Raw genomic sequence first — 19,305 nt, forward strand, 5'->3', positions numbered from 1 at the left:
TTGTACACTTGAGCACAGTGAAAGTTATTACAGGGCAAGAGCAGACTAAAGCCACACATTACATGCCACCCTATTAATTGCCTTGGGTGTTCACATCCTTGACAAGAGAGAAAAAAGAAGACAGGATTGTGTACATCCAAATGTAATCTGCAGGAAAGAAAAGATGATAGGTATGGTACATCACTGAAATTTTAGCATTCATTCTTTATCCTCCTTGAAGCCATATCAAAGGTTTCAGACTGACCTTTTGTACTTGGACTTTCCCTAACTTAAAATCAAACGAACAACATGACCTTTCTGTAATATGGAAGCATATATGCAAGATAAAATGTTGTTACATGGGCAAATGAACCACACTGGGCAAGGTTTCCAGTATGCTGGACTAGGGCAAGCTAACATGAGATAATACCATTTCAAAGCAGTTTGAAAGCCTTCAGCCTGAGAAATATGCCAAGTATATGAAATCTTTTGAAATCCTAGGAGTGTAGATCAGCTACTAAATGATGTGGTACTTAGACAAAAAGGAAAAGTGCGAGCACTTTGCAGAGGTGTGTGGGAAGTTCAACACTACATAGAGCTTCCAAGCAGAAAGAAAATTGAGATGCAGTTTAAAGGGCTATGCTTGACTCTTAAGACCCATCTGGAGAGCGAACAATGAAAACGATAATGTACATAAAGCCGGTTGCTAATTAGAGAAGGAACTAGGCTTGCAACAATTGCCTTGCTTGAAAAAAATTCCCGAGTTGCTCGTATAGAAGCTGCTGCTCCTCAATGGTAAGGTTCCTTAATATCTGCACAATGTTCAAAAAGTTCTCAATAGAACACCAGGAAGTAAAACAAGTAAAGGAATGTATGGAACCACGATACCTGGTCCAAGAACATCTCAACTGAGAAACTCGGAGGCATGACAAATGATTGATGATATATGTATGCAAACACAGCCATAACCATCTGCAACACAATGCATCTAGGAAACAAGTTTACAACCAGATATACAAACTGAAATAACAAATCAGTTCTCTACAAGAAAGAACTATCAGAACCTACGGTAATTACAAAGATGGGCAACAACTTGATGTGAAAAATCAACCATGATGCCCTTGAAGAACCATCGCTTCTAGACCATGGTTGTCATTTTGTTTCAAGTTTCAAAAGGAGACCAAGTAGAAGGCAACATAAAACAAGGAAGGCAAGTTCAAAAGAGGTGAGTTTCTTAAGTATATTTACCTCTTTAATTGCAATTCGGATTTAACATGATCTTTGAATCATATCATAATACATCTTTTGAATTTATAAACCAAACAAGATATTAGAAAGATTAAACATCTGTTTCCGCATAATGTTAGTTCTCTCAAATAACTAGTAAGAAAAGGATCAGCAAAATCCCATAAGGCCTTTGCCATATCCGAAGCATATCTTCTCCACACTATATGAAAGCCTCAAGATTGGAGGCAGGACATGCTAAACAGGAAGTATAGCATGAGCTTTTTAAGTGTAGCATTTTTAATAGGTCATGCTAACGGTTCAAGCCACAGGTTGTGGCTTCTTACTACATGAGCTTTTTAAGTATAGCATTCTTCTTTTTTGCAGCACTTAAAGCATGAAATGAAACTATATGTCATAAAATCCCTGTTCACTCCTGCATTTTTCAACTGGCTCAATATTTCATGTTTACTTCCTATAGCAGCAATCAAAAGAATCTTGAGGTTAGAGAATATAGGAGACCTACAACTAATAAAAGCCACTAATACCATCTTAGATGACCAATAAAAAACTAAAAAAATATTACAAATGAACAACATTACAAGTTGTTTAAGATTAACACAATTAATACCTCTCCAAGACACTATTGCTGGTCAGGGGGTGCGACATTAAGATGGCGGAAAAGCAAGGATCTCAGATCCTGAAGTCATTTACTTCACATAAACAGAACTAACCCTTATAGCTTGTCTAAATATTTAAATAAAACAAGTAACCAAAAATGTCAGACTAATGGTTCTCAATGTTAAAAAGAATAAACTGGTTTTAGTGATAATGTTGAACAGACCACTTAGATGTTTAGTGTGAAATAAATTGAGTAAAATTACCAGGTGAACCCAGTAGATTACTTAAAAGCTTTAACTATAATATACTCTAATGACTAGATGATGATCATGAAGCAAATGTGCAGAACAATGACAAGTATGACGCATCGGTGGAACCTCAAACAAAATGAAAATTTACTTCAATATTAACAAATAACTTCCACAAAAATCGCTTCTCGCATGTTAAGTACTCAGAATTGGGTAAGCTTAGTTGATTCATGCAGTTGGGGGCTAGATTACGCCTCATGATGTAAGAATTCAGAAGTTTGTATCTGGTGACGGTTATCCTCAAATCAGACTTTCACAATGCATTATTTGAAAAAAAATTTGCAATACCACAGTTGTATAAAAACATGACCATCTAAGCTGATTGGTCAACCTATAAATTAGTTAGACTGGCTTGGATGTAAATATAACACATATGATATGTCTGAGAGGGGGATGTAGTTCTCTTGCAATGCAGCTACCCAACCACTGGTTTACTTGTCGGGGTAAGGCAGAAGAGTTCAATAAATATTTCAAAGACCAGCAACTTACTTGGCAGTCCATTCTGTCAGTAATACCACCATGTCCAGGAATGCTGTCGCCGAAGTCCTAGAAATGTTTGGAAAACATTTATATTGCCTAATGAGTCTGCCAGTTTTTCAACACTTGCTCTAAACTGTGTATCACCTTAAGTTTGAAGGCCCTTTTAAAGCCACTTGCGAAGAATCCTCCAAATGGTGCTATTATCGATGCAAATAGACCAAAAGCTAAAGCATGACATTGTACAGGCAAAATTGCCACTTCTTTCCAAGGAAACTACAGGAAGGAAAGAAAAGTTGAATGTAAATTGAGAAATCTCAACAGAAAGTATATATTACTTATAAGAGGAAGAAAGTCATATGAAGATAGAAACCAACAGAGTGCTATCAATTAGGTTGAAATTTGGAATGCATACTGTATCACAACAGTGATTAAACCATGGCATTATGATTCTCTTAGATACTGAAAAGGAATTTCAAAGATGATTAAAAGTCATATGTAATTCCTAAACTTGCTGATTAATTCTTCTTAGCTAGTAAATCAACCAAGTAGTTTAGTTTGGAGAGAACATATAAATCATGCAATTGAATAGTCATCATGAGAGATGTAACTGGGCATATTTTGTTTACAATAATAAGTGAACTTGTTCTTTGTTAGATTTTCATCATCTCATTGAAAAATTTATACCAACATTCATGAACTGTTGAACAAATATGAGTAACTTTAACTTAATACAAGGCAGAGAGCTTGCATGGGCCAACAGCAAAGAAAGCAGCAAGATACAAATAGATACGACCATAAAAAGATGATTCTTTTTTCTACATTGAAAACTAAATGAAATGAAATTTGCTAGTTCGTAGAAAGACACATATTCTAGTTTGAGTTTTACCCATTGATGCATCAATGCAGGTAGTGAAAAATATTCTGGCTTAAACAATGGGCCAGGATCACAGTTCAGCCATCCGGTTGACAAGTCCTAAAGTTATCCACCATTAGAAAGGAAAGAAAAAGCATCATCCAGCTTGTAGCAAACCGAAAATTATTTAGAGCATCAGTAAGTTACCTTTCTAGGACATGTAAGCCACTGAAAATGACCCATAATATTTGCTAACTGCAAAAGAAAATCAAAAAATAGTAAAATGACCAAAATTCAATAGTAGCTTACTGCAAAGTCTATCTCCATTGATATATCCTCCATATACCCAGTACCCACATACCATTTGTGCCTTGCATACAAAAATTTAAATTTGCAACATTGCAGCAAACAACGAAAAATACAAAAAAGACAAATCCCAAGAAGTGGTCAATCCATGGAACGAAAACTGGACACATGCTTCATTTTCAATTATTTTCTTTCATGTTGTTAATCACAATTCACATCAATGATCAAAGTACCATTATGAAAAAGAATATGAAGATATCTACAAGTACAACAAGCCCTCAGATTACTAAGTAGTTAGTTGTCCAAGATGTCATTAAGCTATTATAAAATTAGCTGATGTTTCCATTAAATTTATGTGACCCTCAAATATTTTAGCATTCAATTAATCTCCAATAACCGGTGGTACAGAATACAAACAAAAGACAGTTTCACCTGTCAATGACCAAGCTGTTTGTGTTTTATAATGATCAGATAATGAAAACCATATGATAGCAGATTAATAATTTCTAGCTTCTGTACTAATGGCCATGTTGTAGTGAAATAATTCATATAATCTTAAAGCTTGCAAAGATTTGCTTGAATCCATGTAAGTTGCAACTGAGCTCTGGATGAATAACAGTGAGCAATGATGGCCCATTCCTTGATATTTTCTAATCAAGCAATGAAACTTCATAACCAAAGGAGTAAAACTTCTATCCTCCATTCATCATACTCAAATTAATGTTACAGAAATACTGCTGAGAGTTCATCCTCTATTTCAACAGGATTGGTGACACTTCCTCATAAACAATTAATGACATCTCGCTCGGATCGGTGCCTACCGGTTCGGGCATGAAGCAATATGCAGACCCACCCCCATTTCAGGTAGTCAGGTCCGCCCATATAAATGGGAGACAATGGAGTGATAACACTTATTGCTTCTTGTGCATGTCACAACCTCTTCGCACGCAACCATGGTACATCTCTTCTCCTCTTCCTCTTCCTCCCCTTCCTCCACCATCTCTTCTCCTTCCTTCTTCCTTCCTCCTCCCTCCTCTTCCTCTACCACCCCTTCCTCTTCTCCTTTTTCTTCCTCTCCAAAACATCAATAATACATATCAGCATACCGATACATGCTACACCTACACTAATCGATATGTACTAGACCGGCCAGATCACCATATTTGCATAAAGGTAATACTTTTCAACCCTGAGAAGAGCCTAAAATAGGTTTTGTGGGCACTGTAAGCAAGTTTAGCATCACAGTGTGACAAGTCGTCCACATGGTTGGCAAGAATAGTATTAACGTAGCTTACTTAGGACAATAGAAACTTTAGGCAATTAACCTATCATGTAGCCTAGATGATAGCCTAGACACCATGGCTGTCGACCAAGTCCATCTTAATGAAATAGCTTATCATTTTAAACTTAGTTATTATAAACATGCCATCGGTGTCTTACTATTATTTTAAAAGTTGGCATTTTAATGCATTTAACATTTACGGTAGTATAACACTGGTTCTCAAATTTCAAAGTACTTGAAAGGGTGAGTTTCAAACAGCAACTAGACTATCAAGACAAAATCATGCACACCATTAGTATCTCAAGCAAAGCTTATAATAATATACATTTAAGTAATGGACATATTCAATCTTTTCATATAAGAACAAAAACTGATTGTATAACTCTACATATGGTGGTCAAAGAAAACATAACGTAGGTGTCTCAAGAATCGCTTGTCACCCAATTGACAAGTAGTACGAGAATGAGTTCTACATCTTAAAATGGTATACTGAATTCTATTTTAAGGTGCTCCTAAAGAAGATCTAGTTGAATGTTGCATAAAACCAATTTGAAGGTCTAGGATATAAAGATCCTAACTAATAAACTCAGCCTAACTCAGAATGTCTACTTCCAAGTCACAATAGATAGTTTCATTTTCAAGTAATGCTACTGGTTCCTTTTATAAGATTGAGGGAAAGTAGGGGAGACTAAAGTTACTTGGAAAAGCAAGGACTATCTCAGTAGCTAATCCTATTCCAAGGACCGAGCTATTAAAATAGTAGGATCTGAGTGTGTCTGATCAAGGAAAGAGCGAGCCTCTTCCTTATAATCTGCCTTCTGGGGCATCTCCTACTCCAGGTCCCCATCCTACTCATTTTAGCTTCTAGGTGGCAACAAAATCACCCAATTTACTCCGCAAGTTCCAACAGTTCAGCAGCAGCAGCCGCAAACATCATCTTTACCCATTCCTCCAAACTTGCCTCGGTTGCAGCCTCTATCTCACTTCTTCCACGTCAACATGGTTGCCATCTGCAATCATTTTCTGCTGGCATTAACCTAATGTTTCAAAAAGGACCACATAGATCTCCATTTAGTTCTGAAAAAAATGGAAACAGATTACTGCATCTTGTATCCGGTTCATTTCTTCACTTAAAAATTTCTTAACGGAATCATTAGTGTATCTTCCAGTTAGACTAAGTGCTAAATTTTCTTGTTATTTGTTTAGTGTGTTAAAAGACCTTTAATCAATCTGAGGAGAACACAAAACTAATCAGCTATTATTTAGGAGCATATAAGCCAACGTTACCCTAATTTGTGAATTTCCCTAGTAAAAGAAAAAGTGCACTAATAAATGTCTGAAGCTTCTCTCTCATGTCCCTCTTTCCTCTCCTCTCATATTTCCACTTTCCCCTTCTTATTGAGGCCAATCCTCTCCCTTTCTTTACTTCTTCTAGAATTATCTTGCAGTCTTCTCTCTTTAGTTTTATTTTCTTCCATCTTTAGTTCTAACATCCTTAAAATTTTATTTTGCATCAGCCAAATGAGAAGTGGAGAAAAGAAAAAAGATCTGGTAAAGAACAGAATCCAGGAAGTTTATGACAAAAAAACCCAAGATGCTGCATATCAAATATTGTAATGCTGTTCTCAACAGTAGCTTAGAAGACATATATGTCCTAAAGTACTAAATGGACTAAAACATGCTTATGCAACAAAAAGAAAAAGAAAGAGAATGCAGATGAGATTAGAGAATAATGTGTAATCAACAAACAAGTGTATGATGCTCACCACAAAGGCGGAGAGCAACGTTGTGACTGATGCCCCAATAAATCCCTCCCAAGTTTTCTTTGGAGATAATTTGATCAATGGTGTTCTTCCAAAGAAGAACCCAAAAAAATATGCAGCAATGTCATTGATAATAATAAGTGATGCTGGTAAGAGAAACCTGTAAAAGAGCCACAATCATCTCTCTTAAGATAGTTACAAACATCAAAACTTCAAATCAGAAGAAAATTAAAAGCATGCTGACCATAAAAACATTTGTGTATATTATAGTTCAAATAACAGAGTAACTATTCCCATCCTAAAGCAGTTAAAAGATGGTCATCAAGATCTAAACAGAAAATTATGTAGCAAATATTGCTCTTTCGCATCAAAGTATCAAGGAGATAATTCCCATGGAGGAAAGTCCAAAGCAGTTACAGAAAAGATATAAAAATTGACACCTATTAGTGAGACATCCTAAGAAACAAGTCTTGTTACTCACGATGAGGAACACAATTTCTCGAGCTTTGCAAGATTCCCAAATGAAGAAAAGGAAGGAGAATACAATATTGATGTCTCAAGTTGCACTGAATGGACAACTTTGAGTACATCCAAGTACAATGAAGAATGAAGTATGAACTACAACCACGTAGTCCTCATTCCCCAGGCACTCGAGTTTACAGATAATTATTTATCATGTAGCATGACAAGAGCTTTAACTACAGCCAAAAAAATTGATAATAATGGCAAACAATTTCCTAAATAAGAAAAATGCCATAGCCTTTAAAGTAGTGTACTTAGAAGAGGCTGATAAGACTCAACTTCTAGTAAATGGAAAAATATTAACAGATACATAAAAGTTTACCAAAAGATACCCTCGAATATGTTTGCCACAGTGAAAGCTGACTGTATGAAAACCATTAGAAGAATCATGTGTGTCCATGCAAACTGGCTGAACTGATACCTATACATCTTCTTCTTCAGTGTGAGAATAAACCATACAAAGCCTAAGCCACCATGTAAAAATGTTGATCATCCTTCTATCAACAGTTATGATTTTCAAAACACTTGCATTATAAGAAATAAAATGCAGGAGATTCATGGAAGAGAGTTCAGTTAGGTTGCAGATGTGAGCTATTAATTGAAGGTACCACATGGTCTCAGTACCAAAGATTCATAACTACAGAAGAAGAGTCAATGTAAAATCAATTGTCCAACAACAGAGAGCTCCTATGATATGGGAGTTAAAACAGCCTACATAATTGAGACCCAGTAACAAAAAAATCCACAGTTCCACTTATCCCTATGGCTTCCAATTGCAGACAAAAATTAACCATATCGAACTCACTACTGTAGAAGTTTCAATTATCTTCACAATTTTGATTAAAGATCAGTTCTCTACGCCTTGAAAAGGTGCTTTGTCTTCTATATAGTCACCTTGCAAATTGGAAACAAAACAAACAAAACATTTTACTGTACTGATTTTGCAAGAGGATTGATTATACAAATTTAACACTCTTTAAGACATACATAATGTTCTTTTTCTGAAGCATCAAACAAACTTAAGCTTGAAAGATCTGGAATTATCTTCAAAATTGATTTATTGAAAAAGAGAAAAGAGAGAAATTTGAATTGCTGCATCTGCCACATCATCTTGTTTATATTTTCCCCTATTATTGGGTGATCCTGCACGCTTCAAAATAATTCTTGAACAATACTATATTTCTCATGAAATTGTATATTCTGTATGTGGAACAATTTTAATTGTCTGCTTCGTCACAAATTAAGACCTTCTAATGTTTGGTATGAAAAAATCATTAGTAATAGACCGAAAGGTGCAAACAAGTTTTAATATGTTTTGGATAATGGTTCTGATACCAAATTTGACAAGCCATCATACTCTATATGTTACTAAGATATCAAGTGGTATACCAACTTGTACTATCCAACATCACTGAAAATAATAAAAATAAATAAATGGTATACCAATCAGTAACGAGCACATATCAGTCTGATCAGTATCATAAACCATAAGTCTTGACAATAAAGCACATAAAATGGCAAATGAATGTTGTTATCTAAACAAGCAATTGTTAACATGATATCATACACACTAAAGAATTTAAAATAAAAGTATAACCTGCAATATATAGGAAGTAACAAATAAACATCTGATATTTGATAAGCCCACTGACGAGCTGGCACAGCAATTTATCTGAAGTCACAGTGTTAACGAGCTGCTGGGTAAGAAAATGTCCATAAGTAAACAACATTGCAGTGAAGAAAAAATGCCTGTAAGGTGAAGCACAAAAGATAACATACAGTTAGTCCCAAACTCAAGGTATCAGATTACTCTTGCAGAAAAAATGTTCAGGCAACTAGCGATCTTTTTTAACCAATGAAATTGCAAGAGAAGTGAAAAAGATGCAAGCTATACCAATTCAAAAGTCTAAATCCTGGAAGCTGTCTTTCTTCATTGGATCTTCTGAGAAGGCTAAACAGCTCTCTTGCCATAAAAATTTGGATGACCACTATTAGGGCCCATATATAAAGATGACCCATATAGATTATAAAAGAGAAACCCCCTATCATCCACACTGATGAGTAAGCACGAATAAGCATTGATTTGTATTTATTGCGGTCATTAACAAGCAAATTTGATCTATTTGCTTTATCTGCATCTGGAGAAACCTGAAAAAAGTCATCTAATGTTCCATTAAGAACCGCAGTAATACAACACTAGGTTATGCCTCCATTGAACAAAGAACAATTTGATTGAGAAAGATACATATTATCAACAATTGTGTCCAATGGTAATTGGCTACGTTTGCATTTCTTCCCAGAAAATAGTTGTCATGGCAAGATGCATATCATTCTACTCACAGTGGACACCATGATCACTCTCTGTTCACAGCATCCCAGAACATAAAACATATGACAGGTTGACTATCTAAGTGCATAAAGAAGATCAATCCATCAAAATGATCATCAGTGATATAAATTACCAGACATTTTTCAGAAGTGAAACCTAAAACTTCTTAAATTGTACAACTATAAATATTACAGAATATTATGGAATCCAGAGTGGTTAGACAGAATATAGACAATGTAGCAACCAACCTCACTAGGGTGTTTACGATGCCGAACCCCTCCCAAATAATTTGAAGTGTCACTGTAGCTGCTATCTTTCATGGCAATCAGATGTTTTGTAATCAACCAAGCTGACCAAATTTGACAAAATAGAGGCTATTAAGTAATGAAGAGATATAATCCTATGAAGGTTTTAAATGTGTCATCAGGACTGCTATGGTACCAAGATATCAAGTGGTATGCTGATCTGTACAGCTCAGTATACCAATGTTACAGAGCTGTATGGTTTGACCGATTCTCTGTCAAATCAATAAATAATACATACCGGTCCAACAAATATTTTAAACCATGAATCCTACAGCAATATATTATAAAAGAAACTTAATATGATGAATCTATCCAAATTCTTAATACTCACAGTTTAATTCAAAATTCACATATAGCAGTAGAACCTGATGAGGACAATATAGTGACAAGAAATATATTTCAAAAGCACATTTGGATAACTCTTGTAGATGATTTTTCATTAAGACAGGCCTCATAACTTACAGTCATATGATTTATGTAACAGCAAACATAGTATGCATCTAACAAATAATTACTACATACCACCAGAGTCCAAAAACCCTAGTATAAACAAAATTTGCTATCAACATGTGATGAAGTAATAATAGATAACAATTCCTGTGCCTGTCCATGCCAGTCAAATTTTACAATTCTTTCACACACATTCAGCTGTCATAAGTCATGGACACATGCCTACACATGATACAAATACAGGGTAGCATGTCAAGCGGTAAGTAATCCATGCATAACAGACAATGTTAATGGTCGTAAAGGCAAAGCTATAAATAATATGAAATTCTGCACATGCAAAGCAACATATCTTATGAGGACCACTACTACCTGTATTGCCATTCCACAAGCCAACCCAAACTGGACCATCCACTCTACCCCCACATGTATGTTACACAAACATATTCCCTAAAATATACCATTTGTAGAGAAATGGATACTATATGCTTGTTGTTGTCACCTCATCACTTCCATAAAAGCAGCCAAATAAACCGCATATAATCCATTAGTTATAACTTCAACATTACTCTATTTGGTTGTTTGTTTCATCGTCCAATTTTAGGCTAATACAGCCATGACCACATATATAGAAATGTTCAAGGAAGTATAAATGAATAAAGCCAAACGTGTAAGGAAATTATGCTACTTGGATGCTTAGACCGAGTTCTAAATAAGAATAGTTTTTGTTTCTCTCTTCCTAGCTGACTAAATAGGATGTGCAGGGGCGAACTTCAATTTACATGATTGTTTCTCTACATCATCCATCCAAAACTAGTGGGATTCATATTGTGGTTTTGCACCATCAAATTTATTCAAACATATAAATGCAAATAGTCCAAAAAACAAGAAAACTACCGGATCAAGACTCATTGGTGTAATGACCTGCTAACAATTGTATACACATCTTTAACCATAACAGCTTAAGCAATCCAACTATGCAGTATTCAGTGTTTTTTCAAAGGTGCCCAAGCGCTCGGGCAAGGTGAGGCAAGGCCTTAGTGCCTCATGCAACGTTTGAGTGACGTGCTTCACTGAAGCGCCACATAGGCACTTGCCTGAGCCCAGGCGTCGAGCACCTCGGGCGATCACCCGATTGAATCCAACACGTCAAACTAGATTTTGGACTCTAGTTTGATTCAACAGTGACTTAATTGGTTTGATTGAACTAACTAAGTCCAATGGTAAACATTGAAACTCACCCCCCTCCCCTCCCCTCCCCTCCCCTCCCCCAATTCACTCGGTAAACCCTAGGATCTGTCGTTGCATCCTCTATAGCCGACGGAAAGGTCCAAGCTTCCTCTTCTGCCGCTGATGTAAATGTCCGAATCTTCCTCCTTCGTCGTTACTTTTTTTGTGCGGAGCTCCCTTTACCGCCTAATCTTTCGTGTGCAACGCCTTCGATCGTCAAGGGACAGGTCCGCAACTTCCTCCACTGCTACTACCACCGTCTAAAGGTTCCTTCGTCACAGTCGCCTTCTCCTTCCCCACCTCCCATCGTTGGTGACTCCTCTTCTCCCTTCCCTACTACGCACTATTATAACTACTGTTACCATATTATATATTTTATATATTTTTATTTTTTATATTATATATTTTTTTATATATTTAAAATATATATTATATATTTTAATATTTTATAACACCTCGCTTCACTCAACTTGTCTAAGCGCCTCAAGCATTTTGAGACCTTGACACCTTTTGTCATATAGCGTTTTTAAAAATACTATATAGTAAATAAAAATAAAAATAAAATCTTTAGACACACTTGCATAGGAGCCTTATGCACTAGTTGATCTTGCAGGTTTTTTAACTGACACTTGTATGGATATAAAAAACCCAAGAAAGAAAGCTTACTTTCCAAGGTGTATTAGCCAATTTAACAAAGCACGGTGCAGATGAGACTCATCAGAAGAATAATTAAACAATTAATTGCATTCATATCACATGTTGACAGGTAAAGGTACAACTCTGCCTCTACTTTCGGACGTTTAGGACCTTTCACCTCCCAAATTATCAGTCCTAAATTGCTCTTATTCTTCCTTTCTTGATAGCACTTAGCAAGCGCGAAATCGCTTCTGATCTCCAATGAACACAATTTTATCTTCCAGTTATTCCACAATTAGGCTTGAACTTCTATACCATGCTCAAATTATAACTCCCGAGTTTCACACACTTGTTCCAAGTCTTTCTCTTGTTACATATGAGCTTCCCATCTTACGTTCATGGGACTCGATCCTCACTTTGCTCTTTATAGATGTCAAAAGATGCTTATCCATCACAGCTAAAATTTTCTCCTTAAACAGCATATTCCAACTGTCTCAATTTTGAAACAAGTTAAATTAACCCAAAAAGCGTTACTTTCTATTTCTTCTATCTTACACAGTATGAAATAAGAAAACATCCAGATTCCCGCAAGACTCGCGACCCACCAGAGAATTTACAGCAAAAGACCGCAACAGCAGCACAAAGAAAAATTTTAAAAGAACGTTTCAAATCTAATCCTCCTCAGAAGAGCTCGTTCTTCGCTGCCCAAGGAGAAAAATCGTAAGAGCAAAAAGAAACCACAACCATCGATGCAGGCAAAAGGAGATTGGCCTTTACGGGGAGAACTAGTCAGATGCAACGCACCGTCAACTCTTTCAAAGCGAAAAAAGAATGGTTGCACCGGGGATTCTCCGGAACCAATCTTCCCAAAACATAGAAATAAACCGTACAGGGATTCGATGTTTACCACAGAAGAAGCAGGAAGAAACCTTGTCGTGAGCGGAAGACGAACTCTTCCCAACGGGATAGGAGAAGAATCGATTTTTACCTCAGCGGGATTATCTTCACAAAGATGGTGAGTCATGGATGAATGATGGAAAGTCTGGGGGATTATCTTCACAAAAGAAATCTAAGCAAACAGTCGAAAGAATCGATTTTTACCTCAGCGGGAGCAGGTTGAGTCTTCTAGGGAGCGGAAGAAACGATAATTTTGAGGGGACGAGACGGAGAGCGCGATTTATGTGGGGGATGTGAAGGGCAGTACAACTGCAGGAGGACTTATGTGGCAGTCGCACTTCTCTCTTGTTCGAATGGGGCTCGACTGCATAATATATAGATTTATATTCGGCATAATATCTCCGTTTTCTTTCTTTTTCCCAATAATATGTCAATTTTTCTTGAGGGTGGGTGTAGGAATAAGGAATATGGATTTATTTGCTTGAAGAAACAATAAAAGTGAGGGAGCAAGGAACTTGTTCTTTCACATTGGATGACAGATCATAATGTTTCAGATTCTTTAAACTCGTTTATATGTATCTTTTTTAAATCGTTGAACAGAAAATTTTCTAATTAGAACAAGAATATTTTTTTTTTATTTTTTTAAATTATACATATTTTGATTGACTCACATTATCAGACCATATCAACAAACCCTTTTCAAATACGTAAATGGTTATTTAGAATTTGGTGTATACGGAAAAAATGTTTCAGATACTATTTTTCTTTCAAGCATGTGGGGGGTATAAATTTAAAAGATATTGTTCCACGTGCTTTTCCCTAAGATTTGTCACATGATTTGATGCCCAAAGATTGATGGCCAAAGATGGTCGAGTCCGTTGTACCGGAGATAAAGCCTTATTGTGTACTTAAATCAATTTCCTAAGATTCAGTAAATAAAAAGAGTAAATAGTTGCATTATTGTTTATTGACTATAAGCAATGACAATGTGTGGCGGTTGAACTGTAACTTCTTTTTTCGGTTAAATTGTATTGTTGTATCTAGCAAATGTAATTATATCATGTAACTTGTAAGTAGAGTACGTAGCATAAGGGCAACAGATTCACACAATTGCAAGGTCATATAATTATATATAATAATTATTCTCTTTTTAGTCGACATTAATTACCTCAGGTTAAAGAGAATGAATCTTTAACCATTATACAATAGCCTGATGGTTTATCCAAATTGATATTGCACCATTATATGAATCCTTGATAGTTATACGCGAACAACAAACAGTGGAAATGATTATTTATAGAACAAGAAGCACCAAAGTGATAAATGAACAGAAAGTGAGACTGGTAGAAAGTGAGACAAGAAAATGCTAAAGCAAGGCACATATATGATGTTGAAAATAAGAGACACATATGGGGTGTATAATGTGTAACAATATATTTCAATTTCTGTTTTCTTTTTTCCTTTTCTTTTGGTGGGGAAGGGGTGACTTCTCTACCATATATAATTCACATTTAGAAAGATAATCATGACTAAAATGGAAAGATGATTCGCAAGCAAACCCATAGGTAAGCCAGAATTCAGTCGTCATACCTTTTCTTTATGGAGGTAGATGGGGTTATTTTGCTTCTCCACCTGCGAATGGGAGACTATTATTAAAACCAAAAAATATTAGATAACTCATAATATACTATCTCAAGTGAAAGTGAAACAGAATCAAGTTTTGGCCATTAAGCTTCAGTAGAGAGATTAATTTATGCCACTACAATCTCTCCCAATGACCATGGCTAGGATGCAACATGGAGAAAGCACAAGCCCAGCAACTCATGCTGCATTTGTGTCAATAATTACCCAAGAATATTGATTCATGCAGTGAGAATTTGACTAGGTCTGTTGAATTAACATCAGTTAAGCTACAAGACAGGCATCATGCCACTGCCATAGAAGACACTTTTGCTTCAAATATGCAGAGCAGGAATATTACCACAAGCAACAATCCTGATATGACAACCTGTTTCTGAACTTGGCTGCCTCACAGGAAGCTAAAATGCTGAGTAATTTCTGCAAAAGAAGCGCGAGCACATAAATGATTTAGGTACACCCCCATGCATGATCAGCCTCTTATGAATATCATATGTGACATCCTGAATAATAAAAGTTTAAACAGATGTAAATGGGTCTGAAATTTGAAAAAAGGTCCAGCCACTTCACTTTTGATTGGTTGTTTTACAAACAATTACCGGTATGCAACAATACTATCTGCAAATAGAACTGTGAAATTGAATGGCTCATGGGCACCTGGAACAGACAAATCTGAATAGATGTATGGTAAAACAAGTCAAAAGTGCTTATATACAATGGAATACATATGCCACCCCAAAAAGTCTCTTATTATCATAAATCAGTAAATAAAAAAATGCAGCTTTCCAGGAATACTGATCCAAATTCAGATAGTGCATCTGTACCTGACAGTTGTTATCTACCAATAACTATGAAAAGATGAGTGACAAGTTCTATAGCTCGAACCTTGGTCTCTCGTGTCGCAAAAGAACAATCTAACCGTTGTACCAAAGCCCATCTTGAAAAAAGTAAATATAGTAACAAATTTCATGGTCCTCAATAATCATATTATGATCCAGAAGAACTGAGACAATAAAAAAAATAAGATGCACATTTCAAAGAAAAACAACTTACTAGATATGAAATCATCAATTGGTCCACCAGTTAGCATATAAGAAAGTTCTATTACCATTACACTAAGATCATATAAAGTGGGAAAAAACTACATGATAGATAAGATATCCTCCAAGACAAACTACTTACAAAAAGTACCGAGAGAGAAAATGTATTTCAAGCAGACCTAACACCTTTTAAGTCCATGTCAGATCTCCAAATGGTTTTATTTAATAAAAATGATGAATTTCGTTGCAACATATAGTATGAGTATAAGAAACAAAAGGAAAAATAAATAAATAAAGATGATATAATTATTACTTAATTATTGATACCAGAAGGTAAATCATCAGAGTGATGGCAAATGTTCCCACTTCATGAAAATCTTATTAACTCAAGTTAAAATGAGAGACAAAAAGACAAATAAAGAAAAACTAAGGCCATCTAAGCATAATATAATAACCAACAATGACTTCCAAAAATAGAACAATAATAAGAGAGGGAAGCATAGCCCAGACCAAGAACAAAGGCAAGAGAAACTTGCTCCTGATTCAATCAAAATCAGGGTCAAGATACAAATATCAAACCTGCCTTAAAATAGTGATATATTTCAAAAAAAAAAAACCAGAGAACTGAAAATAGCAAAAATCAATCAAACAGAGTAAAGATAACAATTTGAACTGGCTGGGTCAAACTGCCTGAAGATGAGTTGGACTTAGTAAACGTCAACATCTTAACTTTAAAGATCATTTAAAAGGAAAAAAAATACAAACTTATGACATATCACTCTGTAGCACAAAAGCGATATATTTCGTGGCTAAAGGAATCCTGTTTACTGAATCAGTCTGGATCCTTTATTTGCCACACCCCTATCAATCAACTGTCGATCCTTTCTTGATGCTGACTTGTCCAAAAGCAATCAAAGTTCATCTTGTAAAGATCCATAAAGTCAACAGTCAGTAGAATATGACAAACAATATTCATTCCAAGGAATGACAATGAGAAACATGCGAAATTCAGAAATCAATAAGTAGATCTTAACATATTCTGCAGTTGATACTACAAAATATAATATATGAAGGTTTTCTTCATGTTAAAACTTGCATCGTAAAGACCATTACAAGACAAAGCATGGGTGAAATCCCTTCTTTGCATCAACCAGACAAATACTATAACCAAGAAGAATAAACTACTTAATCTCCCAATCCTTCAACTTCTTGCTTCCTTTTGGTTTTTCAATTGGTGCATTCATACCTGCCATTTTTGCATTATACTTTGATCGAAGAGGGCCATTCATACTCCACCTGTAATATCACAAAAGATATTAAATCCAAGTACATCTCAAGGGCATGGATATCTATGTTCAACCAAAAGTTCTAAGTTCTAACTTCCTAAAATCATGACTAGATAATTCACAGAATGTCACAAAGCAGTAAAAAATGATTTTGTTCTTGGTTTCACCAGCAACTCTTGCGATAAAAAAGGACACGGCTTGTGGCCTAAATTTTCTCAGTTTAAATTTTAATTTGACAAGGTCATTTCTTCTTTATGATAGCAAACATGAAAACTAGCATTGGCTGCTATCACCACAATATATGTGTGTGTGTGTGGGGTGTGTCTACAAATTGCTGATTTACGAGGCTAAAGGTATACTCACGGAGCATTCCAGTCAGTTGTATCCTCATTGACAAGATGAGTCCATTTGGTCCTTCCACTACGTCCAAAGTGCTTGACTTGCATGACCTTAGGCAATATAGTCTTATCCATCCTATCTTCTCCAGTTGGTGCAGAGAAATCACGCCTAAATATATCATCTGTACCCGCTGTCGCTGCATGGTCATCAGAACTAGACTGGAAGAAAGCACCCTTGTGATAGTACTTCTGCATAAACCTCCACTTCTGCTTCGGTGCAGAGAGTGGCTTTGGATTCTTCCGCTCCCATTCCCTCCTTTCCTCCTCTGTCATATTCCTAACCTTCTCAATCTCTTCCTTTTCCTTCAACCTTGCATCCCTGTCGTCTCTTTCTCTCTTAATCCTTGCAATCTCCCTAGTCTTCCAAGCTTCATATTCCTCAGCCTCATTCATATCATCATCTGTGTCCACATCTGATATGTTCGCCTCAGCCTCCAAATTCTTCTGGATCTCCTCATCCTTCCTTATCTCCTCTACCACGATTTGCCTAGTCTCAACTTTTCTCTCATCTAATCTCTTCTTCACTAGCTCCTCAAGGCGTCGTTCCTCCTCCTCAAGCCTCTCACGCTCTGCAATAGTATCTCGCTGTGACTTTGGTATAAAAACTGGCTTCACCATGGCAATACCCATTTGTTCCTCCTCTGAGTCTGTCTCATACTCGGATTCCTCCTCCTCCTCTTCTGCTTCTTCTTCCTCTTCTACAGGGAGAAGAGCAGCCTCCTCCTGTTCTCTCTGAAGCAATTTCTCTCTTATCCTGCGCCTCCTCTCCTCTATAGCGTCCTCATCTTCCTCTTCCAACTCCAAGCCCTCCAACCTATTATTTTCTTCCTCGGTGGTCAATACTATCTCAGCTTGCCGGATACGCCGGTGATCGGCCCTCACCTCTTCCTTGTTCTCAGTTCGGCTCTCAGCCAGACGCCTCAGCCTGCGATCATCTTTCTGAGGTACATCAGCATCATCCCGAGTAGGGAAGGCCTTCTCGAGGGCGGCCAGCTTGGAGGCCCTGATGTCTTCATCATCCTCCACCTCGTCTGCCCATTCCGGGGCTTTGCCGGGCCAGTACCTCTTGACCTTGGTCTGGCCGATCTTTCCCCGGAGCTTGTCGCGGATGGTGATCACCGTGTCGCTAACACCGGCCGTGACCGACATGGCTGCGAACAACTGACCGCTGACAGATCTTATCGCCTCTTGGACTTCAAAACACACCAAATTTCATGAGAAAATCCCTGACGTGTATCAAAAAAAGAGGGGATTACTCGCTGATATCAGAAATTTCTCGTGTCAATTAAGCTACTGGATTCCACACACCAAATCTAAAGAGAAGGCACTTAAAGATCAGCATACAAGGGAGGAAAAGCACCAGTACTACCCGAGATTGAGGCAGGTCATCATCAAATTTGGTAGGAAAAAGACTGACCAAAGCGGCCAACACCGATCAGAACGTTCTCCTTTCTCGACAGCGTTAACAAATCGCGGATGCAAGCTATATTTAGAAAGAAGAGAAGAAGAAGAATATCCTACCGTCGTCGTCGTCTCTCCGGCGTTCGCCTCCGCAAGTGGGTGGAAGGGAACGACGCTCGGGAAGGAGCGGCAAATTTAGGGCACGAGACGTAGAAGCCGAAGGAGACTATTTTACCTTTTGTTACCTTGCACCCAAAATATGTTTATTTTTCGCGTATATATATATATATATATATATATATATATATATATATATATATATATATATATATATATATTTATATGTATATATATATATAT

The 19,305-nt window shown here is 36.6% G+C and overlaps 2 protein-coding genes across 8 annotated transcripts; both read right to left on the reverse strand.

Moving 5' to 3' along the window:
- Positions 1-180: 180 nt before the first annotated feature.
- LOC104000355 (phosphatidate cytidylyltransferase 1) lies at positions 181-13,525 on the reverse strand. 5 transcript variants are annotated; one of them, XM_009422377.3, is made up of 13 exons: positions 13,387-13,525; positions 13,193-13,287; positions 9,916-10,016; positions 9,233-9,486; positions 8,936-9,087; positions 7,661-7,802; positions 6,820-6,976; positions 3,673-3,720; positions 3,499-3,585; positions 2,757-2,885; positions 2,622-2,678; positions 868-951; positions 181-791 (listed from the first exon to the last, which is right to left on the reverse strand). In XM_009422377.3, the coding sequence occupies exons 3-13, from the start codon at positions 9,985-9,987 to the stop codon at positions 702-704; spliced, it is 1,272 nt and encodes a 423-aa protein (XP_009420652.2). In that variant the 5' UTR covers positions 9,988-10,016; positions 13,193-13,287; positions 13,387-13,525; the 3' UTR covers positions 181-701. The 5 variants fall into 5 exon arrangements, with proteins under 5 accessions (XP_009420652.2, XP_018674385.2, XP_065028598.1 ...); XM_018818840.2 differs by having other exon boundaries at positions 9,233-9,500; XM_018818839.2 differs by having other exon boundaries at positions 654-791; positions 868-967.
- Positions 13,526-16,867: 3,342 nt separating this feature from the next.
- Positions 16,868-19,197, reverse strand: LOC135651924 (uncharacterized). Of its 3 annotated transcripts, none has more exons than XM_065172561.1 (3): positions 19,066-19,197; positions 17,510-18,737; positions 16,868-17,156 (listed from the first exon to the last, which is right to left on the reverse strand). In XM_065172561.1, the coding sequence occupies exons 2-3, from the start codon at positions 18,691-18,693 to the stop codon at positions 17,042-17,044; spliced, it is 1,299 nt and encodes a 432-aa protein (XP_065028633.1). In that variant the 5' UTR covers positions 18,694-18,737; positions 19,066-19,197; the 3' UTR covers positions 16,868-17,041. The 3 variants fall into 3 exon arrangements, with proteins under 3 accessions (XP_065028633.1, XP_065028630.1, XP_065028632.1); XM_065172558.1 differs by having other exon boundaries at positions 17,510-18,770; XM_065172560.1 differs by lacking the exon at positions 19,066-19,197 and adding an exon at positions 18,914-19,025 and having other exon boundaries at positions 17,510-18,770.
- Between the last annotated feature and the right edge of the window lie 108 nt (positions 19,198-19,305).

This window comes from Musa acuminata, chromosome BXJ3-10 (assembly GCF_036884655.1).
Source record: "Musa acuminata AAA Group cultivar baxijiao chromosome BXJ3-10, Cavendish_Baxijiao_AAA, whole genome shotgun sequence".
NCBI lineage: Eukaryota > Viridiplantae > Streptophyta > Magnoliopsida > Zingiberales > Musaceae > Musa > Musa acuminata.

Excerpts from the sequence above, each read along its gene's own strand:
- LOC135651924 (XM_065172561.1), bottom strand. The coding sequence starts at position 18,693 with ATGTCGGTCACGGCCGGTGTTAGCGACACGGTGATCACCATCCGCGAC. Across the intron at positions 17,157-17,509 it reads ACAACTGACTGGAATGCTCC|GTGGAGTATGAATGGCCCTC; the intron begins GTGAGTATACCT and ends GTGATATTACAG.
- LOC104000355 (XM_009422377.3), bottom strand. The coding sequence starts at position 9,987 with ATGAAAGATAGCAGCTACAGTGACACTTCAAATTATTTGGGAGGGGTT. Across the intron at positions 7,803-8,935 it reads TTACTTCCTATATATTGCAG|GCTTTGTATGGTTTATTCTC; the intron begins GTTATACTTTTA and ends ATGGTGGCTTAG. Across the intron at positions 2,886-3,498 it reads CTGCATTGATGCATCAATGG|TTTCCTTGGAAAGAAGTGGC; the intron begins GTAAAACTCAAA and ends TCCTTCCTGTAG.